This window comes from Myotis brandtii, unplaced genomic scaffold (assembly GCF_000412655.1).
Source record: "Myotis brandtii unplaced genomic scaffold, ASM41265v1 scaffold324, whole genome shotgun sequence".
Classification (NCBI taxonomy): Eukaryota; Metazoa; Chordata; class Mammalia; order Chiroptera; family Vespertilionidae; genus Myotis; species Myotis brandtii.
This window is the reverse complement of record NW_005362439.1, coordinates 3,006,207-3,033,366: the sequence shown is the minus strand read 5'-3', so window position 1 is coordinate 3,033,366 and position 27,160 is coordinate 3,006,207. Positions and strand designations below refer to the sequence as shown.

Genomic DNA, 27,160 nt, shown 5'->3' with positions numbered 1-27,160 from the left:
CCCAGGTTTGGTCTGACACCACCAGTCAGACAACTGGTGCTGTTCCTACCACCTACAATAAATAGTTCTTAATTTTCTCTGGAAGGTGTCACGGGTTATTAACACTCTTCACAAAAACTCTCACACACACTTACACAATTCAAACATAATGTCGGTGGCTGCACAAATCCCAAGTTAACACATTGTTTGCGGGTAGTTTTTATCGCGAGCTAACAGGTGGCACGGGCCATTTTTGCTAATTTTTTGCGCAAATGGCAACGTTCAGTAAAATTACAATAACTTTAGTTTACCTATTTATACGTTACTCGCATTCTACCGCTAGTCTATAAAAAACGTATTAATACGTGTCCCTCGCTCTACTACACTGGTAGAACGTATAAAAACGTAAAACATATAAATACGTTTCCCGCATACAATGTTAAGAGACCCGCCTGTAAGTCCTCACTCAGATGTGGCTCGCAGGTGGCAGTGGCAGAAAACACACCTGGTTGATGGGTTTGTTGACAAAAGCCCCCACTTTTCGGGCAAAGATGGTCTCCAAGACATCATGGGGAGAGGCCCGTCCCTCGCTACTGTTCGATACAGTTTCAGTGTCCTCGCTGGAAAAGAAATGTAATGTCGGTACTCATTCCCAACCCACAGCAGAGCCTCCTGGGTTCCCCATGAATCTACCCTCTGTGGGCGGCAGCCTAGGGCGGGAATTGCCCCGCCCGCCCACTCAGTGGGAAACGGCACTCTGTGGTCTGGCCGCTGCCACTGTCACCCTGCCCTCTTAAGTTGAGAGCAGAGGGAAACATTTCCTGAAACAACTAAAACTATGCATATGTGAACACAATTCAGTGTTACAATTGTGTAAAGCTTCTATGAAACACCAATAAGCTTCAGTCACCATGCATATAGCAATCATACATATAGGCAAGCAGCTCCCCAAAACTGTAATTTAAATATTAATTACAGACAGACTCAAGATTTTAGCTGCTTTCCATCTCCTTATTTTGGTTTTGCTTAGTTATCTAAAAATGCAATTAAGATGGTATAGTACAATGTTGAAATTTAAACCTTACCTCACAAGGAACATTATTCCAAGTCGAGAGTCCCAAATTTAACTGTCTGTAGAGCCAGAGCTTTTTAACCCATGACAAATCGCCAGGGCTGAGGTCCTCTGTGCTCCGAATCCTGCCCTCTCCTCACCCCCAAACATCCCTCCGGTCAAGGATACATTCAGTATCACTGTTCCCACTGACCCCTCTGCGACCCTCCAGTCTGATGCTGGGTCCTGGATGAGAGGGCGCTCCAAGCAGAGAAACAAGGGCCCATGTTGTGGCTGCCAGACCAGCAGCCACAGCCCTGAGAGCAGCAGAGGCTTCCAGGAAAGCTCTTCTGGCCAAAAGCAGGGGCTCAAGGTGGGGCGAGGGCTGTAAACCCCAGTGGCCTCTGGCTCCAGCCAAGAGAAGAATCACTGAGGAAAGGCCTGTGCTCTGACCACCTGCATTTAAGAACCTCCTGTACAGGGTCCTGTCTTTACTCCTGGGAGTCGAGGCTCAAAAACTAGAGTGTAAAAGGACTAACAGGATCTTCCTTAGGATAGAAGTTGGGAAGTCAGGAATGAAAATAATTAGGAAATGGAAGGTGCAAAAATTTGACCTTCCCAAACAATTCCCTTCCCACCACTCCACCGTGGGAATGAAAAACAAAACAAAACAAAAAACCAGGAATTTCTATTATCCAAAAGTTCATTTAGGATGTGGCAGGGTAATCAACGTCATTACCTCTGGGGACTTCCAGTCAAGGGAGGGCAGGTCAGATCAAGAAGCCCAGCTTCCCACGGGAGAGCTACGCGTGTAATGGAAAGAGTGAGCAGGACTTAAGTCCGAGGAGCCTAGCTAGGCTTGTGCCAGCCACTTTGCAAGCTAACTGCTCTTAGGCAAGTTACTTAATTCTTCTGAAATCCTCTCCTCTTCTCAAAGGAGGTAAAAGTGGTGATCTTTGTAAGGTGGGATTATGAAAACTTTCATTTCCTATCTAATCAATGTATCATTTAAATTTCACAGAATGTATCAACTGCTGCAACCAAAAAAAGACAAAAGATTTTAAAAAATATTTAATGAGAAAAAATAGTTTTCTAAACGATCTCCATGAAGCACTCACATAGCAGAAAAAGAAAAGCAATCCTGACCACCATCACAGAGGCACCATGGCTCAGATTCACGGTACACACCCTGTCTGGTCCTCAGGAAGCAGTGAAGACCGAATCCACGAGAATAAATCTTGGGTAAAAGAAAAACATCTGAAAACCCCCTCACTGGATGAAGGTGGTAAGAGCCAAGCCCCTGCTGTTTACTGTTACTAGTGAAGCCGGGCCAGCTTCCTTACACACCAGCTGCAATATAAGATTCTTATCGGGAACTTAAAGGAATGCATACTTGAGGCGCAGATGCCAAGCCTGAGCCAATGCTGAGAGCCACTTTCTACCAATAACAAATAAGCGTGTTTCAGGGAAGACCCGCCCTTCCCTGGCCTGAGCATGGGCAGAGCCAAGACAGGAACTCACCTGCTAGAAGGTGTGGCAGCACAGTGGGCCCCGTCAGAAGGGGTGTAGGTTGCCAATCTCTCCTGATCAGCCTGGGCACCATGAGCAGGCTGGTTGGGAGCAAGAGGTACCCCACCTTCCTTCCCTGGAACCATGAGCTTTAGGGAAAAATGGAAAAATACAGTGAATTGTGGCAGCCTCAGGCAGAAGACACTCCTGGCCTAGCATGATAGTATCTGTTTCTGTCTGAGTTTCTCCATCACCAATGCTGCCATCTACTGAGCAGGAAACCTTGGCTCTTTATCCTCCCTGGGACTCAGTTAATGGGAGACATGCACGGCAATGACTACAGAAGGAAAAGGAAAGAGGGAGAAGCTCTTCTTTCTTTTCTGAAGTTTAAGAGGCCCCTTCCTCTCAGAGTCACATTAGTTCTCCAAAGTCACAGAAGAGCTTTGCTTCCAAACACTTAGAATGAAACTGGTATCTCAAGAGGCCTCTCAACTGCCTCAGGGCAGGGAGGCAGCACAGGAACTCCCAGGGTCTGCCCCATCTTTAAAGATACCTGGTGAGGATGTGTGGTGTTTAAGCCAGCTGCAAACACTACTGGATAAGCCAGGTCAGCTGATCCAACGCCCAGGGCAGCAGGCTGATAGGAAAGGCGAGAGCTTGAGAGCTAAGCAAGAGAAAAACAAAGGGCAGAGGAAAAGAGGAGGAAAAAACAGGCAATCCTGGAGCATGAATAATGATCAAGATCAGAAGAAAGGGAAGGAATGGATCCCAGCCTACATCCTTAGGGTCCGAGGGGCCTGATGTAAGGGACAGACCAGGACATTTCTTTTTAGATGAATAAAAACAGACTTGTTTGCAGTGGACTGAGGTTCCAAGCTCTGTGGCCTTACCAAGGCCTCAAATGATTCCCTTGCCACCCCCTTTTTTCAGCTAACTGTTTCTGTGTCCAGCCCAGCAGGTCTGTGGAGCACAAGCCGGGGCAGAACTTGGAGCCAAAGCCATCGGTATTTCTCAGGTCATTCTATTTTCTCCTTCGTCCTTGAGGTCCCTTCGGAACAGAAGGCGTCTCTCTAATCACACCCTCCCTCACCTCTGGGTATGGGAGGGTTCCTATTTATGTTGAAAAAGAAAGAATACCACTCTTGGATTGTTTATTTGGAAAGAAGATATAAATAACTCCATGTATTTTTCACATCATTGGGAGGGGGCAACTGAAAAAACCTATTTTGGGCTGCTCTTGCTATGGCTATGTCCTGTTAAAAATCAATTACCAAGCCTCAAAATAACCCACAGAACACTTGGGGACATTTAAATAGCGATACCCTGTACTTTATTTACAATTTTTAAATAAAAAGATGCCATCTAATTTATCCCCTTCTTCCCAGTGGACTCACTTGATGGGAAAAGGCCAGTCCTGCCATGGGGACCCTCAGGGTATCCGTCACCACAGGAGTAGGGGTCTGAAAATGTGCCTTTGTAACAGTAAACACACACTGTGCACAGATACAAACAGAGACAGGAGAAACAGAGAAGAAAAGGGACTTGAGAAAGAAGTGAAAAAACTCCAAAGGGCAGTAGCAACAGAGGCTGAAATGCACAATGGAGGTCAGGCGTGAAACGGGGAGAAAGCTGCATGACTGCCTTCCCAAAAGGATGGCTGGAAGCGTCTGAAGAGATATTTATCCCAGGGTGCTCCATTGCATGCGTGTCTCCCTGATGAGCAGGTGGAAAACACAGCTGAGTCGAGCTGGAATGACTTGGCAAAACAAAACCCTGAACCAAGCATTAGTCTGTCTTTAGTCAAGAGGATGGGAGGATATTAGAGAATGGCCGCCAATAGAAAGGACCCAAGAGCAGCCGAAAGGTGTACTCAGGATGAATGAGGAAACAGGTTAAAATGTTAGAATGCCTTTTTCTGGGGACTCAGAATCTTCAGAGACAGGTTTAAAAAGTTCACCTTTGTTGACCGGAACTTTAAAATACCCAGGTACCCAGCTGCACTTTCCTACACCATTCCAGGGAAGATGAGTTAGAGTGTACAGATGTAGGCATAGGGCTGAGTGTGTGCGTGCATGTGTATTCTTTTTTTTTTTTTAATTTATTTTATTGATTTTTTACAGACAGGAAGGGAGAGAGATAGAGAGTTAGAAACATCGATGAGAGAGAAACATCGATCAGCTGCCTCCTGCACACCCCCTACTGGGGATGTGCCCGCAACCAAGGTACATGCCCTTGACTGGAATCAAACCTGGGACCCTTGAGTCCGCAGGCTGACGCTCTATCCAGTGAGCCAAACTGGTTAGGGCGCATGTGTATTCTTATTCTTATTTTTGGGTCTTGCTGTTCCATCTTTAATAAGTCTCACCAACTAGCTAATTAATGCTTAGAATTGAAGGTAGGACCTTAAGTCACAATAGCAGGTTCAGGATCACAACTGTTAACTATTTCTAGACTCAAATGACAACATGATCCTTATTTTGTTGGTGAAACAAACATTACATTAACATGTATTAATTGGACTCTAGCAAAAGCTCAAATAGAAGTTGTTCAACAATTGTGCAATTCCCTAAGTTAAACCAAGGAAGAAACTATTTCAGTATTTACAGGAATGAGGAGACCTGATGGCAAATGATTTTCTCGCTCTGTTCAAAATGAGTATTTCTACACAAAACTGTACCAACCTTGATTAGAGGTGTTCAGGGATAGGAACAGGGCTCACACATGGGGTGCTCAGAATTGATAAGATCTTGATGTGATCTACTTTTAAACTGTGACAAGACACAACAGGCAACTGATACCACAAAAAAAGATAGGTTCTCTTTACACAGGTCAACAAACTTTTATGCAAACATACCATGCCGAAATGACTTAACTTTGCCCTAGCTGGCTTGGCTCAGTGAATAGAGTGTCAGCCTGGGGACTGAAGGGTCCCAGGTTCGATTCCGGCCAAGGGCACATGCCTGGGTTGCGGGCTCGATCCCCAGTAGGGGGTGTGCAGGAGGCAGCGGATCAATGATTCTCTCTCATCATTGATGTTTCTATCTCTCTCCTTCTCCCTTCCTCTCTGAAATCAATAAAGAAATATATTAAAAAAAAAAAAAAAGAAATGACTTAACTTGCCTTTATTTTTGGAGCTGGGTTAAATTCCCTCTCTATCAGATAGACAAACTGATGTGTTCAGGCCCAGCTTCACCATCCCTCATATCTCCCAAGTCACAACTTTATTGTTTATGAATTTATCACTTAAAAAACAAAACTTTAAAGAACATTAAACTTGACATATTCACATTTCATTATCTAAAAAGTAATCTACTCCCATTAATGTGCACTATTAAGAAAGTGGGCTTTCCCCCCCTTTTTTGGTCAGTGTTGCTCTATGTCAGTAAGCATACCAGAAGCTACCCCCAGAGCACTCACGCCTACATAGATTGATGTGGAGAGAGGAATAATAATATCCCCAAACCAAACTGTCTAGGCAACTTTACAATAAGGCGCTCTTTAACTCTGAATTGGGACAATAGAAATAAGTGACCCATGGATTCTGTAATGTCCTTCACACACATTAAATTAGTTTTTGTGCCTAACTTCTACTTCTGAAACAGCTTAGAACCATAATTTTAATCCAATATCTCCTAAAAACCCAGGATGGAATAAAAGTAAATTATTTTCTTAATTTAAAAAACAAAGAAAATAAAAAATTATGGATAGCTAAATTAATTTGTTGGGTCCCCAAAATAAGATGGTGGTTATCTGGGCCCAGTTTAAAGGAAAGTAGAACTGAACTGGTCTAGAAGAAACGGTCTAATGTGAAAGTCAAAAGGGACGGAATAGAGATGCTGGGCAGGCAAAGCAGGGATCTGCAGGCAATGAATGAGGCAGAAAATGAAAGACTTGGGATGGAAGGGAAGAAATTGCCCTGAAATTCAGCCAGCTGGCAAAAATGATTCCTTAGCGGAAGCAGTCTCACTACCATGTACATTACACAACAAGGCCACACAGGTGCTTCCTCTTGGGAATCTGAGAACACTGTTTGGAGCCTGTGTTTTATTGAAATTCAGTTTGACACTGAAGATGGACTCAAGTGGCAAAGTAAATGGTTAAAAATGTTCAGAAAGAAAATGCAGATAGGTAGAAATCTGTGTCAACTATTAAGAAAAACTGCACTGCCAGGCTGGTGTGACTCAGTGGTTGAGCATTGACCCATGAACCAGGAGGTCACAGTTTGATTCCCAGTCAGGGCACATGCCCGGGCTGCCGACTGGATCCCCAGTAGGGGGTGTGTAGGAGAGGCAGCTGATCAATGATGCTCTCTTATCACTGGTGTTTCTTTCACTCTCTCCTTCTCCCTTCCTATCTCTGAAATCAATAAAACATTATAAAAATTTTAAAAATTAAAAGAAAAACTGCACTGCTCATTTCTAACTGGCAAAATGCTAAAATATGCTAAATAATTATTGGCTCCTTCAGTGCTTCGTCCATTATTGGAAACCATATTTACCACTTCAAATGAGAAGTAGCTACCAAATGAACAAGGTAGGTTAGAGTATCTCTCTGGTATGAGAATGCGTATGGAATTCTGTGACTGATTTTTCTGGGGAATTTTAAGATGTCCCCGGGAAGGCAAGGTTACATGTAATGTAGGTTAAGAATGGTTACTGCAATATTACCTGCTGGATAACAAGGCTCTTCTTCACCGCATAAAAGAACCCCTTGAAACAATCACCACCACCATCAAAAGAAACTCTAAATTTTGATACCATTTCATTAGGCCCATAACTACCATGTGCCAAATAACTACCATCACCCCAGAACCTGTTCCCCCTACCTGGGATGGAGGCGAGGTGGAGAAAGAGGTGGTACACACTTCTTGAGAATCTTCCACAGAAGGATACGTTACTCCAGTGTCCTCACCAGCAGTTCTACAGTGAGGGTAAAGGAAATCATGAATTTTATGGGGGTGGCAGTCGATTTTAGAAAGGACACAAAGAGATGCAAGTTTGTTTTCGGCAGAGATCATAAGAGTGCAGCAAGAGAGCTCTGCTGAGTCCTTCATAATTTCAGACCAAACCGTCTAGGTAACTTTATATTTTTATTATTATTTAATATATATTTTTATTGATATCAGAGAGGAAGGGAGAAGGAGAGAAATATAGAAACATCAATGATGCCCTAACCGGTTTGGCTCAGCAGATAGAGCGTCGGCCTGCGGACTCAAGGGTCCCAGGTTCAATTCCAATCAAGGGCATGTACCTTGGTTGCAGGCACATCCCCTGTGAGGGGTGTGCAGGAGGCAGCTGGTCGATGTTTATCTCTCATCGATGTTTCTAACTCTCTATCCCTCTCCCTTCCTCTCTGTAAAAAATCAATAAAATATATTTAAAACAACAAAAAAAGAAACATCAATGATGAGAGAGAATCATGGATTGGCTGCCTCCTGCACGCCCCAGGTATGCCTGCAACCCAGGTATGTGCCCTGACAGGGATCGAACCTTGACCTCTTGGTTCATAGGCTGATGCTCAACCACTGAGCCATGCCAGCCAGGCCCATGTAGGTAGCTTTACAACAAGACTGTCTTTAACTCTAAATTGGGACAATAGAAATAAGGGTGATCCGTGGGTTCTGTAATGTCCTTCACACACATTAAGTTAGCTTTTGTGCCTAACTTTTACTTTCCAGAGAGCAGCATCTAGAGGTTGACAATGACTTTTTTTTTTATAACCCAAACATCTTACTTGACATATCATTTGAGAATATCTGCTTAAGCCTGGCCAGTGTTGGGGTCAAAGAACTGTCAGCAACAGACTACAATAAAACAAAAGTCTAGACTCCAAAGACAAACCTATCCAATTTCAGAAGTCCTTCACATAAAGACAGTATCCTTCCTGATACACATCTATTCCAACCTCTAGAGAATTCTAGAACTGTTTTCTGGGAACTAGGCCTGAAGATATTTGATTCTCAGGTATAACTGAATTGTGCCAATGGTAACCTGAAAACCATTTGATTTGCAAAGGACATTCCACAAATTACTGCCACTCTTATCTCTAAGTCAAATCACTACTGTCAAGATCCAATATGTCCAAGAATTTTGTGAGACATTCTGTATACCCCAAGTCTGGGTGTACCTTATAGGCAGCAGCAAAAAAGGAAGCTAGCCGTTCCATTTCTCTCCATGTGGTGTCTCCATCAGTGCCCCAGGCCCATCAGTGAGTGCTGATAAAGGTGCCCTGTGTACCTGTGCCAGATGGAAGCTTCTGCTAGCTGCAGTATGGGAAAGTGCCTTTCACATTCCTCACCTGTAATTGCAGGGGTGCATGGGCGAGGAGCTGGGATAGGGACGGTCCACAAAGTGATCAATGATAATCCCCATGATAGGTGGGGTCCTCTCAAATTGCCTGTAACGCAATATGCAGATTGCAGTACTTGTTAGAATGCCTTGCCAGCCTCCCTGAAGTCCTCAGAGGGCCCCTCACCTAATATCTATTAGCAGGAACCACCAGACCCTTAACTATAGCATCCCAAATATAAACCACCATCTCCACATTGTTGGTTCTGGGACACTCAATAAGATTTTCCAATGAAACTGGGCTCTCTCTTGACTCTATTCTTCAGAAGGGAACTGATTTCAGCAATGGCAAAGCTGAACAGCAGGCTTAGCTATGGAGTTTGGGTGAAAGAAACATTAATATCTTTGAAAGAGTTCTTTTGGATTCCAATGCTCTTTCCTCACCTTGTGGACATGAATGCCAAGTTAATTCTGTAAGCACAAGAAAGAGTGATGGTGCCCACAGGGGTGCCCACTGTCCCAACACGAACTGTTTGGAAACCTAGGAGAAGAGATAAATAATTAGCTTCCTCCCCAGAGAATACTGATACTGCCCCCAGTCTCTTTCCTTGAATCATTCAGCCTATACAATCTCTGGCATTATCCACGTAGCACCCTGAGTGCCTCAATTTCATGTGTGTTATTTTTTTCTTTCAATTAATTCTATATTGACCAATTTTAGCAAGGGAAACAGCACTCTATTTTCAGATAAAACTACCTCTAAAGAGGTATAACACTTGTTAATCCTAAAGCTTTAGAGAGTCCTAACCAACCCTGCCTGGACTGACACAGGCTCAATGAGAACCAAGGGGCACCGGGAGTTTGTCACAAACACCTGAATTTTTTTTTAAATATATATTTTATTAATTTTTCACAGAGAGGAAGGGAGAGGGATAGAGAGTTAGAAACATCAATGAGAGAAACATCGATCAGCTGCCTCCTGTACACCCCCCTACTGGGGATGTGCCCGCAAACAAGGCACATGCCCTTGACTGGAATCGAACCTGGGACCCTTCAGTCCGCAGGCCAACACTCTATCCACTGAGCCAAACCGGTTAGGGCGACAAAAACCTGAAATTTATGAAGTAACTACAATCCCACTCAAGCTGCCACCCCAGAGCTGAGTATGGAAAAGAGTCAGGGCTTTGCTGTTTCCTGATTTTCACGGTTTCATTTCCAATTTTTCAAATTGAATGCTTATCAGAAACATTTAACATGCTCATTGTAGAAAATTAGGAAATAGACAATTGTATAAAGAATAAGAAACAATGCTGAGTTATTGGAACTTTGGGAAAATTATTCATTTTCTAATGGCTCTTGGAACCACGTACCTGTCTTTTCCTTACTTGTATCAGACATATTAAAATCATAAGCTGCATATTATTACAGGCAGCACCAAAGCCCATCTCTTAAGTCAGGAGAGCTCTTAACACTACAAATGCTTTTCAACTTTAATACATACCTTCTCCTAAGCCATTCAGCTGAACTTCACCAAAATATATCCTGCAGGGAAGAAAGAAAAAGATGTTACTAGATTCTTTATTCTAATGGCCTCTAAAGCAAGCACCTAGAAACAAAATAAAACAAACTTTTATTTTCTCATCTACATGAACACCTCTCCTAATGGAGCAATAATGCTACCACTTTAATTAAGCTGCAGGCAAGGGGGTGTATATGGTGAGAGGACTGGTTAAAAATGAGAAAAGTAGCCTTGGCTGGCATGGTACACATCGGCCCACGCACCAAGGGTGTGGGTTTGATTCCTAGTCAAGGTCACGTACCTGGGTTGCAGGTTCGAACCCCAGTCACAATGCAGGTGGGAAACAATCAATGTGTGTCTGTTACATTGATGATTCATATTCTATCTGTCCCTCTCTTTGCCCCCCTCCCTCCCTTCCACTCTCTCTAAAAAAAATCAATGAAAAAAATATCCTCAAGTAAGGATTAACAATGACAAAAGAGAGACAAAAAGAACAATTAAGTGGCAGCTGATATATAAGCTTCTTCTTCCCTCTCTCTCCTACCTGGAAAAATAAACATGGGGAGGGTGCTAGATTATTGCTAAAAAAGTTAAAGAAATGACTTAATAACTATTCTCAGGTACTATATTGTTGCAACAGACCTACCTAGTTAAGTCTTTCCATCCTGCTATCCGAATTCTTTTCAAAACCAGCTCTATACATGTAAGCCAAAGGCTAAAAACCAATGGTTGGTCACTAATATTAAAAAAGGTCTTGGATGATTTGGGACTCCTGGTTTTCCATGCTGTGCTCTCACACTTTCCTACATAAACTCTACACCGCCACTTTGGTCCATCAGACAACGTGATACAGTTCATACCTCGCCCCCATTTCTATGCCTTGCATCTGTTGTAGTCCCCACCTGGAACAATTACCTCTCTCCTTTCTATCTGCTGAAATTCTCTCTGCCTCAAGGTCTAGCTTGAAAGCCACTTCCTCCATGAAGCCTGTCTTATATCTCCCAGCCAGAACAATGTTCCCTCTCTATGTTCTCCTAGTACTTTTTTCCTGAGACTGCTATGCAGTTTTCAAATCCTGCTTTTTATTAAATTATGCATGTACTCATAATGTACTAAACTGTTTTCCCCATTAGATTAGAAACACACATAGGGCAGGGCCTCTGTATAGTTCTACCTCGGACCTAGGACAATGCTTACATTAAAAAAGCATCCAGCCCTAGCCGGTTTGGCTTAGTGGATAGAGCATCGGCCTGCAAACTGAAAGGTCCCAGGTTCGATTCTGGTCAAGAGCACATGCCCCGGTTGTGGGCTCGATCCCCAGTGGGGGACTTGCAGGAGGCAGCCAATCCATGATTCTCTCTCATCATGGATGTTTCTATCTCTCTTTCCCTCTTCCTTCCTCTCTGAAATCAATAAAAATATATTTTTTAAAAAAACCACTCAATAAATATTTGTTGAGGTAAAATATTCCAAGGACAATACTCAAAGAATTGTTGACTAGTTCTCTATATCCACACAACTAATTAAAAAACAAACTGGCCCTAACGGGTTTGGCTCAGTGGATAGAGCGTCGGCCTGCAGACTCAAGGGTCCCAGGTTTGATTCCAGTCAAGGGCATGTACCTTGGTTGCGGGCACATACCCAGTGGGGAGTGTGCAGGAGGCAGCTGATCGATGTTTCTCTCTCATCGATGTTTCTAACTCTCTATCCCTATCCCTTCTTCTCTGTAAAAAATCAATCAATAAAGTATATTAAAAAAAAAACCTGTTTAAAAAACAAACTGGCCCTAGCTGGTTTGGCTTAGTGGACAGAGAATCAGCCTATGGACTCAAGGGTCACAAGTTCGATTCCAGTCAAGGGCACATGCTCAGGTTACAGGCTTGATCCCCAGTAGGGGGCGTGAAGGAGGCAGCCAATCAATGATTCACTCTCATCATTGATGTTTCTATATCTTTCCCTCTCCCTTTCTCTCTGAAATCAATAAAATTATATTGTAAAAAAATTAAAATAAAAAAACAAATTGAATTAGCAGTTTGTTAGAAAAAAAGTTTTATTTTAATTCTGGAATATAGAAGGCTACAATCTGCTCAGGATAGTCTGTTTTTATGTGTGTTGTTTTCTTAAAATGTTGTTATTGATTTTAGAGAGAGGAAGGAAGAGGAGAACAACATCAATGAGAGAGAAACATCAATCGACTGCCTCCTGCACACACCCTCTTCTGGGCATGTGCCCTGACCTGGAATCAAACTGGCGTCCTCTCGGTGCAATGCTCAACCAACTGAGCCACATCAGCCAGGGCAGGATAGTCTATTTTTTAAAGTCTTAAGCTCCTTTCCCTGCTCTGAAGTCCTGTAAGTAGAACCTCAAAATCCAATACATAGGAATCATGACTGTGGACAAACAAAAGGACAAAGAACTTGGTAGCTGAGTTCGTAAGAAAAAATGGATAGACAATCATAGTAAAGCTATAGCATCAACTATCCAACCAACCATCTATTCAAAAATTTATCACAGAATATAAATAATACCTGAATGCCGTCAGACAATGTGCAAAGTGATGAGGCAGACAAGTGAGTTAAGAAGGTGAGCTGTTTACCTGTATAATATGACATATTCATGTCCTTGTTTCCTGGAGAGTCTATAAGCTGGTGTCACCCTCGTTATAGCCAGGAGAGACTTCAGCAGCAACGACAGTCTGTTGTACACAGTGTAGGAAACTTTTATTTCTTTATCACACCTGTGGAGCACACAGACACTATCAGCATTCTCCTATTCAACTACATAAAACAAAGAACAGAAATGCAATGGCTATAGAGATATTAGTTATGTTCCATCTATTGACCAAGCTTAACTTGTTAGCATTATTCATAACTTCTGACAGAATATAAAGTGCTTTGCAGTCCAAATACACCATTCAGAGTATGACAGCCAACAGAGATGACTGAAAATTAAGCACTAGAAATGTGTAAAATTAATTATTAACAGATGCTCTGAAGTAAAGGTGTAATTTGTCAGTTTACCAACACATTGTTGAAATAAGTCAATAAACCAAAGTTTCACTTTCTCATATACTGGACACAGGCAGACAGGCACCAATAGGCACCCAATATATTTTTTTTAGCGTTGAAGCAGTTATCTTTCTAAAAAATAAAGCAACACAATTAAAAACAGTAACCCAGCCAGTGTGGTTTAATGGTTGAGCATCGAACCAGGAGGTCACAGTTGGATTCCCACTCAGGGCACATGCCCAGGCTGTGGGCTCGATCCCCAGTAGGGGGTGTGCAATAGGCAGCTGATCAATGATTATCTCTCATCACTGATGTTTCTATCTCTCTCTCCTTCTCTAAAGTCAATAAAAATATATTAAAAAATAAAATAAAGACAGTAATTCAATGTTGCAGTTATATTAATGAAGGTGCAATCACAATTTCAATGTACCATCTTATGAGCTGTTTACCTCTACACATCTGTTTGGTACTAAAATTTTGGACTATAACCTGGCACAGGCTTTCTATTTTTACCAAAAAAATACCATACTACATATTTTTATTACAAAAATTTTTCTCTTGATGTGTTGCTATTTCCTCTATTTTTCTATATGTATAACCTTCTTGAAAAGTGAAACTTCAGGCAGGAGGTAAGCTAATCTGCCTTGAAAGAAGAAAATACAGAAGGGGAATAACATGCATTCCCAATCTATGACCAACACTGTATAAGTAGGGAGGGGAAATCTCATTGGACGTCTGCCACACAGAAAACAGACAAAATAGAGTAGTCATGTTACAAGAGCTCCCTAGGGATTTAATCAGAGAACTATCTGTACCCTGGGAAAACAACAAACCCTTTCAGCTTTCTCTCCACTCCTTTCCCTGTGATGTCTGAATTCTCTCTGGACTAATGCTCCCTCTGAAGGTCATCTCTGTGCTAGGGCTGGAAGCCAAGCATGAGCATTGTAGCGAAGCTCTACTGGTTTTGTTAAGTGAGCAAAACACCCTCCATGACTGATAACAAACCCCTGTTTTTCACATGATGTCATCTGCTTTATCCTCAGCTACCACAACCAAGGAACCGAAGATAGAGAACTTACTTTTCATTCATTTCAAGACACCAAATTTCTAGTTCCATGGAATCTCCCTATAGATGGGACAAATGAAAGATATTTCAATTTTTTTTGTTTTTAAAAGTTATCTTCTTTTTCTTATTACAAAGCACTATATAGTCACTATAAAACATATTAGAAAAGCATAACTAAGCAAAAAAGGAAAAAAAGATAATTTATAATCCAGTCACTTTTCTAAGAGTGAGATCAGACCATATATATTATTTTTATCACCTAGTTTTTTTATTAATAAACTAGAGGCCCAGTGCACGGATTCGTGCACCGGTGGGGTTCCTCGGCCTGGCCTGTGGAATCAGGCTGAAACCAGCTCTCTGACATCCCCTGAGGGGTCCCAGATTGTGAGACAGTGCAGGCCAGGCTGAGGGACCCCACCGATGCACAATTGGGGTTGGGGAGGGACCGTGGGAAGGCTCCAGAGCATGTCCAGCCCATCTTGCCCAGTCTGATCAGCCAGACCCAGCAGCAAGCTAACCTACTGGTCAAGAGTGTCTACCCCCTGGTGGTCAGTGTGCATCATAGCAACTGGTTGAAGAGTCAAACAGTCGGATACTTAGCATAGTAGGCTTTTATTATATAGGATATAACATAGAATTATCCTTATAATTAAAAATTCTGCATTATTTTAAACTAGAGGCCCAGTGCACGAAATTCGTGCATGGGTAAGGTCCCTAAGCCTGGCCAGCGATCAAGGCTGATCTGTGGGGCAACCGGTGGGGCGATCAGGGGGCCCCCACTGGCACCCTCCTTGGCTGGCCTGGCGCCACCCACTCATCGGCGCCACCCCCGGTCGCCTCCCTCTGTGGGTGACCTGCAGGGCGATCGGGAGCCCCCAGCTGGCACCCGCCTTGGCTGGCCTGGGGCCTACGGGTTGGAGGCAGCTCCTGCATTGAGCTCTGCCCCCTGGTGGTCAGTGTCATAGCGACTGGTCGTTCCACCGGTCATTCCGCCATATAGTCAATTTGCATATTAGGCTTTTATTATATAGGATAGTTGCATAGTATTCCAAAACATGACCATCATTTTATCCAATCAGTCCCCCCCATATTTGTACACACAGGTTGTTTCTAATTTTTCACTACTACAAACAACATTATGATAAATAGCCTTGAGAATAAAACTTTGCACATACATTGAATTAATTTCTTAAGGCAAATTTCTAGAAGTAGAATTGTTAGATAAAAAAGTATTCATGCTTTGAAGACTTTTGCTAGTATATCCAAATTGCTCTTCAGTAAGGCCAACACTTCCAATGAATGAAGAGAGCCTTTCCCTCCAATTCTATAGGGGTATTTTCAGGTGACACCTACAACTAAAGATATCTAACAATCTCTTTACTTAAATCTTTTTAGCTATCTGATGTCTATAGCCAAACTGTTCAGTCTCTCTCTGTGTTACTCTGAACAGATTTAGTACTGAGTAGGTAAGAAAAAGAAAAGACTAAAGCCAGAATCCCTCAACCCGGTAACACTCCTATGTGTCACTTAGTGAGAAGGATAGTCACATATTTTGAACACAACTAACCCTTTTACTAATCCGTTGGAAGAGGGCATTCTTTTATGTTTGAGAGTAAGCGTCGTTAGTTTGTGGAATAGAGAACTGTATTTGCTCTAGATCAAAGTTAAATATGTGCCCTTAATATACATCCTTTTCATTATAGTGTCGTTCCTAAATGATGCAATGAATTTGAATCATTTCCCCTACACCCTCCTCCCCCAAAAAAGGGATGGATAACAGGAAGTACCCAAAATAAGTTGGTGTGGTTTCTCTAAGACAATCAGAATAGTTTACAGTCGGATTTCACTATGTCTCGGAGAGGAAAGAGTTATTCAAGGGATTTCTTTTGGACTCCCTATGAATCACTAAAAAAAAATAAATTATAGTATACTAAACTGGCAATTCAATAAAGAATAGGAAGTTTTGTTTTATTTGGTTCTAAGGTTTTCATGAAATAAGTATTGACAATATTCATTCAACAAAATTCATTGGGAACTTTCTACATGCCATCCCGTGGCACTGTATTAGGCACGGAGATTACTATTTACTTATATCCTGCCTCATTTCAGAAAGAATTGGAAGAACTACAAAGATAAATAAGATGTAGCATAGCTGTTGAACTCCAGAATAAAAGTATAAAGTATGAATAGGAAGATGTAATAATTGCCTACTGTGTCATTTTAGCCTCTTTACAAATAAGGATTAAATGAAAAAATATTGTAGCTCTGCAACACTGGGAAGTGTTGTGTTAGTTAGGTGGTGTTGGTGGGGATGGGGTTAAGTAATTTGGCCAAAGTCACTCAGCTGAGACCTGAACTTGGGTCTGTGTAGCTCCAAACTCCATCTGTTTTTCATTATACCATGCAGTCTCACAATCTTGTAGTGCAAATAGATTAATAAACACACACGTAACAATAGCTGCCTCAATCCTAATATGGAATAAGGTAAGCAAAATAAACAAATAAACAAAAAAAAACCCCACAATACAGCAAGTCCTACTCTAGAAATGAATACAAACAAAGTACATGGGAAGTCTAAAACAGTTACCTCTCCCTCTAGGAGGGGAAGATTTTCTAGAGCATGTGAGTCTTGAGGATAAGTAGAAACATGTCACATATAGATGATACATACAAAGATGCGGGTGATGAGCCTATATTCCAGGTGGTTGGAAGAAAAAGTACAAAAAACATGACCTTCTCAGAGAATGATGAGAGAAGTTCACAGAGGGAAGGTGCGGGAACAGGGCTGAGTTAGAACCAGAGTGTGAAGAGACGTGAGTGTCACGTTAAGACCCATCCTAGCCACAACCTTACCTCAGAAGTCTTGAGTGAGATCTCCACACACATAGATCTTCCGACGGCAGGCAGCTGCCCTGCCAGTGCCTTCTTTGCTTCATGTGTAACCTCTGGGATGTCTTTGATTGCTAAATTGAACTGGAAGACAAAAAGGACTTTTCACTCACAGAAAGCATTATAGAAACATAAAGCAGAGACTGTATGTTGGGTAATGCAGGCACTGCTTTGACTAAGGGCATTCATTCACTTTTTCTTTCCCCATAAGAGGTATCCTGCATCAAAGCCCCAAAACTCAACTTGAAACTGCTAATGACCTAGGACAAAAATTAGTAACAAGATATTTTTGTTTTCTAAAGACTAAGCTTTTCACCTAAAACAGCAGAAAGCCAAGAACCAAATCTAGGACTAACATTCAATGAAAAACATACTTTCCAAGTGAATGGATCAAATGGAATTAGATATTTTAATGTTATGCTTTAGTAATACTATAAACAGTATCCCGTATTACTGCCCTGTGATTCCTTGTAACAAACACTGCAGTGTATACCCCTTAGCAAAGAATAGGAATTTTACCCAATCTGAACCCGTTGGGGATGAAGATGAACGAGTACAAATCTTCTCGCCAAGTCGAGCCTGGACAATCACTTGAACAGTCTAAAAAAAAATACCCAAAAAAATCTAAGATGAAAAATTTTAAATTGGTTTGCTTTCCAATCAGGATTAAAACCCTTACAAAGCAGGTTTTAAAAGATGCCAATAATTATAACTATACTTTAGAAACTCAAAATGTTCAAGAACACATAGAAAAAACACTATACAAAAAGAATACTGTAAATATTCCCAAAGACACAGTGTCAACCAATTAGAGGATTTACAGTTTGAGACTTAGAACCTGCAATGTTCTCACATGGCAGAAGGAAAGTTGCACATGGTGGCTCTGACTTTCATAAAGAAACAAGTCCAACAGTAGGTGTAAATATTCATTGCCATATACTTATGTAATCCTAGTAGATTTAAACCACGGATTCCACAATTATTCCTATCTTTTGGCCCATATGGCAAACGTCTTCCAACTAATTTTACAACCAGCATCTACTGTGTGAATTGTTCTTACATGGTAATGTTTGAGAGGAAGAAGTGATAGAAATGGAAATAATTTTTAGATTTAGGAAAATATAACTTCTAAAGCATTCAAAATTCAGTTTTAATTCCTCATTTACCAGAATGGAACAATAAATGAAAGACATTTCAGTTGTGTGATGTTTAGGGAAAGATGCCCAAAAGGCTATCCATTCTGGTACACAGTCTTTGTTCACACATCCAGGGAACATACTGTGCCAATAACCTGGCATAATAGTTTGACATTTCTGCAAACAGCCTTGCAAAAAAAAATTTTTTTGCACAAGTAACTGTGGAAAATTGGAAGCTACTTTTTAGTTACACCCCCAGTACCACCCCCAAACTTCACAGTTTAGTTTACAACAGACAGAGTATCCATTAGAATGGGCAAGCTGCAAGCTGTTATGCTATATTTCCAAAAAGGGAAAAGCACGGAAGTTATTTCCAACAGTTCTAGGATCAAGAGAATGGATATTACCTTTAGGGCAAAAAATTTAATGAACTTGTCCAGGTCCTTTCTGTCCTGGGAATTGAGATCAGTTTCCATTGCCTATGGGAATCTAAAACAGAAAAAATGCTTTAAAATTTGACTATTATCTTTTAAAAGGGATAGCTACATCAAAGCATACAGAGATAGTATTGTCTACGAGCTGTATGACTAGTCATGTAGGAAGGAGAAAAAATTCCCCTCTAACTAAAGAGCCAAAATGAAAAAAAATTATGATAATATCTTTTGAGGAAAATAAATTCTACACAAAGAGCTAAATCTAGAGACCTACAAAATGAATGAAGATAAGACATTTTATCTGAATCTGAATCGTTGAGCTTTAAATATAACATAAGTATTAAAAATGACTTATTAACCAGCATATTAAGAACTAAATTTTACTGAGACAAAAACTTTGTTAAAGCATAACATAAATTAATTTACATTCCTTCAAAAGGCCACTAAGTCAGTTTAACTTTAGGGAGGTTTATGGACTTTTTTTGAGAATCTGATGGCAAGATAAGCCCTTTCTCCAGAAAAAAATGCACATATATGGGAACGTTTGCAGGGGGTTCATGGATTTCATGAAGCACATCATAATACCCCCAGGTTGAATAGTTTGAAATGGAGCTGACATGAGGAAGAAAGCATTTAGGGTGAGAAGAACACAAAGAGGTTTAAAGCAACAGAGATCAAAATGGCTTTAGAATGATAAAGTATTCCAGTTTTTCAGAGGATTGTGTATGGATGGGGAAGTAGTATGACTGGTTGGGGCCAGACCATGAGAGTCTTAAATGCAATGCTAGAGCCTGATCTGTACTTAGCAGGTTTTGAGGAGAGGAAATAACAGAGTAGTAGTATCATCTCAATGGTGCTTTAGAAACAGCTTTGCTGACATGTTGTATAATAGCTTTGAGTATGAAAAGCAGGGAAACCAATTAGGTTCTTGGCAATAATTCAGATTTGTGGGCAAGACTAACACTTTAGTTACAATGATTTGGAAACAGTATGGATGGGAGATATTTTAAAGGATTTAAGGGCTGACTGCAAAAAGTTTAATAAGGTTTCAATTAACAAAAAACAGGGAAGCCAGAGGGAAAGCTGGGGTTTTTTAAATCTTTTTTTTTTAATATATTTTTATTGATTTCAGAGAGGAAGGGAGAGGGAGAGATAGAAACATCAATGATGAGAGAGAATCACTGATCAGTGAGAAAGCTATTTTAGTAATTCTACCTTTACTAAAATTATGTGGGATAATTTACACACCGGATTAAGGTGACACATCAAAAAATGAAGGGAAGAGCAAATAATTTCAAAGAAACAACTGAATGATTTGGCAAGAGATTATATAATGTCTATATTTTCTAATTTTTAACCGAATTTTTTAATGTTTTGGATTCAGGCATTAGAAAGCTCAATATTGTCCTGTAGCTGACTTGGCTCAGCGGATAGAGCGTCTGACTGGGTCCCAGGTTCCATTCCAGTCAAGGGCACATGCCAGGTTGTAGGCTCAATCCCCAGCAGGGTGTGTGCAGGAAGCAGCCAATCAATGATTCTCATCATTGATGTTTCTATCTCTCTCTCCCTCTCCATTCCTCTCTGAAATCAATGAAAATATATTTTAATAAATAAATAGCTCAATATTGTAAATTTGAAACAGTTAACGAGACAAAATAGTTAAGTTCAAGTGCAAACTGAACAAAACAGTCATTTCCCCACTTCAGGCATCAGAGTTATTATTAAAATACAAAGATCCTTTATTCCATTTAGAAAGTTCTTTGTAGACAAATGAGAAACACCAAAGTTTAAAAACTGAAATCATCTTCATATCGAAAAGAGTTACAAAGAAAATTTAAAAGTAAATAAATAAGCAGATATACTCAGTTTGAAAAAAGAGGAAGAGGAAAGAAAAAGGACAAAAAGAAAGCAGAAGTATTTATAATGGAATTCCAGGTCAAAAGTTATGAAATGAGATTAAAAGGGACACTGAGTAGTGATAATCTCTGAAAAATGTAACATCCATAAATTTTTCGTTTTGTTTTGTTAATCCTTACCCAAGGATATCTTTTCCACTGATTTTTAAAGATAGTGGAAAGGAGTGAGGGCAGGGGAGAGAGAGGAGAGAGAGGAGAGAGAGGGAGAGAGGGAGGGAGAGGGGAGAGAGGGAAAGACAAACAGGCACATCAATTGGTTTCCTCCCACAGGTACCCTGAACAGGGCCAGGGATCAAACCTGCAACCCAGGTACATGCCCTAGACAGAAAGAATCTAACCCATGCGATGGCCTACCAGCCATACCAGCCAGGGCCATAAACCTTTATACATTAGCAATATAGCAATAAAATACACGAAGCAAAAATTCCTAGAGATGCTAGCAGAGCTTGATAACAAAAATATACCTGAAGACACAACATACCTCTTTGAGAACTCAAGTAGATATAAAAAATACAGAGGATCTGAATAATAAAACCAAGTCATATATATATATATATATTGGCATATAGGCAAGTCACTCAAATCTTTGTTTCTTTTTTTTTAATCCTCACCCGAGGATATTTTTTTTACCACTGATTTTCAGAGAGAGTGGAAGGGAGCGGGAGCGACAGAGAGAGGGAAACATCGATGTGAGAGAGACACATCAATTGGTTGCCTCCTGCATGCGCTTGGACCAAAAGCAGGGCCAGGGATAGAGCCTCAACCAAGGTACATGCCCTGGACCAGAATCGAACCCGTGACCCTTCTGTCCTTGGGCCAATGCTCTAACCACTGAGTTGAACCGGCTAGGGCCAATCTTCATTTCTTATAAAATAAAAAAAATGATGATAAATAATAATACTAGGCAATATGGAAGCTCAAATATTAGCAGAACGGTGACCTTTTTTTAAAAAATAAAAAGATTTTTAAAACTGAGGGGGAGAAAAAGTGAGAGACAGAGAAACATCTGTTGGTTGCCTTCCATACCTGCCCCAACCAGGGATGGGACCCGCAACACAGATATGTGCTCTGATTGAGTACGGCAACGGCAATCTTTTGGTGCACCCGACAACGTTCAACCTACTGAGCCACTCAGGTCAGGCCAACCTGCATTTTTGTTTTTTCTTTTCAATTAGCAATAATCGCACCTTGGATAAACCTCATTGGCTATGGATACTGCCATTTATTAATGGCGAGTCTCTACTTTTCTTTCAGTCAAAAACAATCAAACAAATTAAGGCCCTGGCCAGGTAGTTCAGTTGGTTAGAGCATCATCCCAAAACACCAAGGTTGTGTGGATTTGATCCCGGGTCAGGGCACATACAAGAAGCAACCAATGAATGCATAAGTAAGAACAATAAATTGATGTTTCTCTCTCTCTTTCTCTTCCTTTCTCTCTCTCTCTCTCTACAATAAATTTAAAACAAAACAAAAAACTTTAAGTTGAATAATAAAAGGTCATAATAGTGAGGAATTTTTTAAAGTATACTCTTCATTCTCTGTGATCTAAGCAGCTCTCCAACCACAGTGTTATGAATGTAATTATTCATCTCCTCTGTGATAAAGTAAAAAGGACTTTAAAAGGAAAATAAATATTTAAAAACAAAGTTTTAGGGACTTCTAGGCATTAAGATTAAATAACTTTTTTCCAGAAGGTGCAATAAATTCTACAGTGGTTACTTTTTCGAAATAGTAAAAAATAGCCTTGAAAAATCACTTATATAGTAACACTTTAGACTTTGGAAGCTCAAAAGTTAATGTCTTAGGCTATTTTTGCATTTAGGCTATAGACACCCTGCTGAGTCATCATGGAAGATATAAGCTAATGCAGTTGGGTGGATGGGGGCAGGAAAGACAATAAGGAAAAAGATTTATTGCCCCGACCTCAATACAGTACAATTCCAGTATGTGGTAGGATCCCACTGTGTCTAACTGATTTAGTCCCTAAATAAAATATTATAATTTGGCCCTAGCCGGTTTGGCTCAGTGGATAGAGCATCGGCCTGTGGACTGAAGGGTCCTGTGTTCGATTCCGGCCAAGGGCATATACTCGGGTTGCAGGTTCTATCCCCAGTAGGGAACTTGCAGGAAGGAGGCAGCCAATCAATGATTCTCTCTCATCATTGATGTTTCTATCTCTCTCTCCCTCTCCCTTCCTCTCTAAAATCAATAAAAAAATATATATTTTTTTAAAAAGTAGAATTCAGTTTCAAATTGCAGCCCAATAAACAAAGCCTTGTATGTTACTCTAAAGAGTTGAGACTCCTTTTAGGAAACATATATATATATATATTACAATTTGGAGTGTTTAGTAGATGAAGATCTGCAGTTTTTGCTTCAATTTTACTATCCACTCTTGAGGGGAAAAATACAAGTATTCAATAATTATTGTTAGGTGTAAGTACAGTAATGGAAAACCCAGTGGTTTACAAATTTTATGAAATGTAAATCTCAAAAGTTGCCATCGTCGTCTTCTTTTTTTTTTTTCATCGTCTTCTTAATTTTATAGGCAATGGGATACAATTTGGGAACAGTGAATAAATTTACATGTGTTTTACTATACAAATCAGTATATGTGACACTTGCTCCAGCACTTTTTCATCATCCATTGTGTACTAAAAATATTAACTCTGGATTCCATTCTACAAACATTTGTAAGACTTCTGCTCTTATAAATCCTTGTGGAAAAGGGAGTTGAAAACAAAGTCTGTAATGTAGTTGGAGCCACAATACCCACACATGAAAAGAACACTCATAAAACGAACACATGAAAATCTGGAGGTTAACTTAGTGTAAGGGAAGGATCTATTGTTTCTTATTATTGCACATCTCCCATTGAAGGTGTTCAATAAGATTCTACCATCTTAGGAGATGAGTTTTAAACTAAGAGTAAGAAAACAGGTACTTTTTTTTTCTTTAATATTCATTCATTCACATTCCTTCTCCAGATATCTCTCCCTCTTTTTCCTCTTTGTAGAGGTAGGATGCCCAGAAGAGGAAGAAACACTGAAAGTGTAATGTTACTCTGAATTGACCAGGAAAACTGAGAGCTGGCTGAGAAAGTGAAAACTGAGATGCGTTAGTGATGAACCCAAGAAGGTGCTTAGCCACTTACCCAGAGATTTATTTAATGAGAATGGATCGCAGGTTTCCTCAGGTCGTTCCACTGCCAGTAAGAAGATAGTCGTGAACCTTGGGTCCCTTTTTTCACTAGTCAACAGTCACCCTCACCTACACGCGGAGTACATATTTGGCACTCAGCAAATCTTGATTGAATGAAAACCTAACCAAACTCATATTGGTACCCAACCCCGGAGTTATGAACCCAAAATTATCTCCAAAACCCCTTAGGACTTCACCCCAAGAACTGAGAAAGTAGAAACGAAAGCTCTGGGATCTTCGTAAAGACTGGGAACAATCAAGGCCCAATGTAGCCTACACCAACCCGACTTCCCAGAGAAAGCTCAGGGGACTGAACTGTGGCTGGTCAACTTCAGCCTCCCAAGGAGGCCCCGGACGAGCCGCAGATCCATAGCCTCCCACCCGGGGGCGCTGAGAGATCTGGGGGTATCCCCTCCAAAGTTAGTACCTGCAAAGCTGCGACACAAAGAGTGGCTCGGGGCTCTCATTACGGAGGCAGGGGCCCGGGGCCGGCCAGCTGCGCCTCCCGGCCGAGGGTTCTGCGCTCCGGAGCAGCAGTGACAGCCCGGGCCGCAGACAGTTCACCCCTCAGGAGGCTCGTGGATCGAACACCCCCAGTATTCGCTCTCAAGACTGAGCGAGTCGTCGCACACACGTCGACCGGAGCGCCTTAACTCTCCTCACAACTCAAGCGATCACTCCTGCTTTAAGCCCTTCGGCCGGCCGCTTCCCGGCGCCGCCATCGTTAGTGTTTGTTTTCATCTGCTTCGGTGAACGCGGGGGGAGGAAGAGGGCTACGAGGAAAATACAGCTGTCTAACTTCAGCCGCACTTTCGCTACACACGAACACCCTATTGAATCTCTTTCCTCTTCGAAATTCCCACAAAAGTTTATTTCCTTTCTATATGCCTTTATGGCCAATATTTCCCAGAGTCTCAGAAGAAAATAAAAGAGTCAAGAACGGGGACTTTGAAAGAGCTAGAACATTTGGGCCGCGTGAGGAATGTGCAGGGCCGAATCGCAAGTCACTGCGGCAGGGACCAGCGAGGACGCGGCGTGGGGCGAACGCTGACGCAGAGGGGGCGGTGCCTATGCTGAGCAGCGTGGCGGATTGTGCGCGACTGCCGGTTCCGGAGGAGGGCGGGAGCAGGTGGGGTGGGAGGGGAGTGTGGCTGGTGTCCTGGCAGCCTCCGAGAGGTGGGTGACAGACTTTTAGCTGACTTTGAGTGGCCGACGCACTCCGATTTACGGGATAGTCCGTATTTAAGGCGCCTCTTCAAAGCGACGCAGTCGACTCCCAACCCCTAGTTCTCTCGGCGTCTTCTTCCGCACCTTCCTTCTAACTTGTTGGGGCCTCTCTACTTCCTAGCCCCTCAGCCTCGCGATTGTTAGAGCACACGATCCACCTCCATCAGCCCGGGTCGTGAGTGGTTTTCCTCCCCCCCCCCCCCCCCCCCCCCCTCTTTCTTTCTGCCCCCCCCCCCCCCCCTTCTCCCTTGTTAGACTGGTTTGAGCACCACCATCACCCTCTTCTGTCCCGTGCTTCTCAGGGGGAGCCAGAGAGCTTTGGGTAAAGAAACCCGCCGTGACTAATCCCTTGCCCTTAACGTCAGCTCCTTCGTGGCCTGTATAGTTAGGAGCAGACCTCTTTTACCTCGTGGATAATGATGCCATCACCTTCATTAATCTTTTGCTCTTCTCAGTTCAAATGCCAGGGAGAAAATAAGCCACCAAGGTACAACTCCCATTATCCTTGAAACCAAAACAGAGACTGTCATGCAGCCGTAAGTTAGTGGAGAAAAACCCAGAGTTACAAGTATAGCACCTTTTGCTGGAACAACATAGACATTTGAGAAAAGGAGTTATTGTAACGTTAGAATCACTTTAAAGTCTTTGGTAGGTTTCTAATGTGTGTGGGGTTTTTGTTTTCTTTTAACCTTTACAGAGAGAAGATTATAAATGCCAGAGCCATTTAACTGATGGTTAGCTGTTGACACTTCTCTAAATACCTTCTTGCACCAAGGCCTTCACTGGGAAGAATTCGGGGGAAAATAGCCGTGGAAAAGAGAGTCAACACTTACATGTACCATGGCTATACCTATAACAGTGCTTGATTGCGACCTCTTACTGTATGGCCGAGGCCACCGGACATTGGACCGTTTTAAGTTGGATGATGTGACTGATGACTACTTGATGTCCGTGTATGGGTTTCCTCGGCAGTTCATTTATTACTTGGTGGAGCTCTTGGGAGCGAGTCTTTCTAGACCTACTCAGAGATCCAGGGCTATTAGCCCAGAGACACAGATCCTGGCAGCACTGGGCTTCTATACTTCAGGTTCCTTCCAGACTCGGATGGGAGATGCTATAGGAATCAGTCAGGCATCTATGAGTCGATGTGTTGCCAATGTCACCGAAGCGCTTGTGGAAAGAGCCTCACAGATCATTCGCTTTCCCGCTGACGAAGCCTCCATTCAGGCTCTGAAGGATGAATTCTATGGGTTGGCTGGGATGCCAGGGGTAATAGGCGTGGTTGACTGTATCCATGTGGCAATCAAGGCACCAAATGCTGAAGACCTCTCCTACGTGAACCGCAAAGGTCTGCATTCTTTAAACTGCCTGATGGTGTGTGACATCAGAGGGGCACTAATGGCGGTGGAAACAAACTGGCCAGGCAGCCTGCAGGACTATGCTGTGCTGCAGCAGTCTTCTCTCAGTAGTCAGTTTGAAGCTGGAATGCACAAAGATAGCTGGCTGCTTGGTAAGTTTGCAAGTGGACATGCTTAATGTTGTAGCCATAGGATTATGTAGCAGAGTAAATGAAATATGGGAGTCCATAGATTTGAGTCTCTGTTCTGTCCTTTTTTGGAGACCTCAGCTAAAAACTCTTTGAGTCTAAAAACCCTTTCAGCCTTAATTTTTTAAAAATCATCTTTTAGCCCTGGCCAGTATGGCTCTGTCGGTAGGAGCGTTGTCCAGTACACGGAAAAGTCCTAGGTTCGTTTCCTGGTCAGGGTATACAAGGTGAGTTCCAGAGGCAATCGATGGATGTTTCTCTCTCTCTCTCTCTCCCTCTCTCTCTCTGTCTGTCTTCCCCTCTCTATTAATGAAAATATCCTCGCCCTAACCGGTTTGGCTCAGTGGATAGAGCGTCGGCCTGTGGACTGAAAGGTCCCAGGTTCGATTCCG

At 41.9% G+C, this 27,160-nt stretch overlaps 2 protein-coding genes across 13 annotated transcripts in view; one reads left to right on the top strand and one right to left on the bottom strand.

Annotated features, from left to right (window-relative positions):
- Positions 1-24,756, bottom strand: part of ATG13 (autophagy related 13) — a 32,271-nt gene extending 7,515 nt beyond the window's left edge. Inside the window, exons 1-15 of one of the 10 annotated variants that reach the window (XM_005870786.2) lie at positions 24,423-24,735; positions 23,949-24,064; positions 18,852-18,933; positions 17,828-17,908; positions 17,273-17,392; positions 14,433-14,479; positions 12,942-13,082; positions 10,328-10,368; positions 9,271-9,367; positions 8,837-8,935; positions 7,365-7,458; positions 3,934-4,032; positions 3,093-3,203; positions 2,552-2,688; positions 485-599 (exon numbers count right to left, since the gene is read on the bottom strand). In XM_005870786.2, coding sequence (XP_005870848.1) covers positions 485-599; positions 2,552-2,688; positions 3,093-3,203; positions 3,934-4,032; positions 7,365-7,458; positions 8,837-8,935; positions 9,271-9,367; positions 10,328-10,368; positions 12,942-13,082; positions 14,433-14,479; positions 17,273-17,392; positions 17,828-17,908; positions 18,852-18,920 — 1,251 coding nt within the window. In that variant the 5' untranslated portion in view covers positions 18,921-18,933; positions 23,949-24,064; positions 24,423-24,735. Of the gene's footprint in view, positions 1-484; positions 600-2,551; positions 2,689-3,092; positions 3,204-3,933; positions 4,033-7,364; positions 7,459-8,836; positions 8,936-9,270; positions 9,368-10,327; positions 10,369-12,941; positions 13,083-14,432; positions 14,480-17,272; positions 17,393-17,827; positions 17,909-18,851; positions 18,934-23,948; positions 24,065-24,422 lie in introns of all 10 variants that reach the window. The other 9 variants (XM_005870789.2, XM_014543359.1, XM_005870790.2 and 6 more) reach the window with 9 other exon arrangements.
- Positions 24,757-24,839: 83 nt separating this feature from the next.
- Positions 24,840-27,160, top strand: part of HARBI1 (harbinger transposase derived 1) — a 9,793-nt gene continuing 7,472 nt past the window's right edge. Inside the window, exons 1-2 of one of the 3 annotated variants that reach the window (XM_005870784.2) lie at positions 24,840-25,171; positions 25,920-26,732. In XM_005870784.2, coding sequence (XP_005870846.1) covers positions 26,063-26,732 — 670 coding nt within the window. In that variant the 5' untranslated portion in view covers positions 24,840-25,171; positions 25,920-26,062. The other 2 variants (XM_005870785.2, XM_014543363.1) reach the window with 2 other exon arrangements.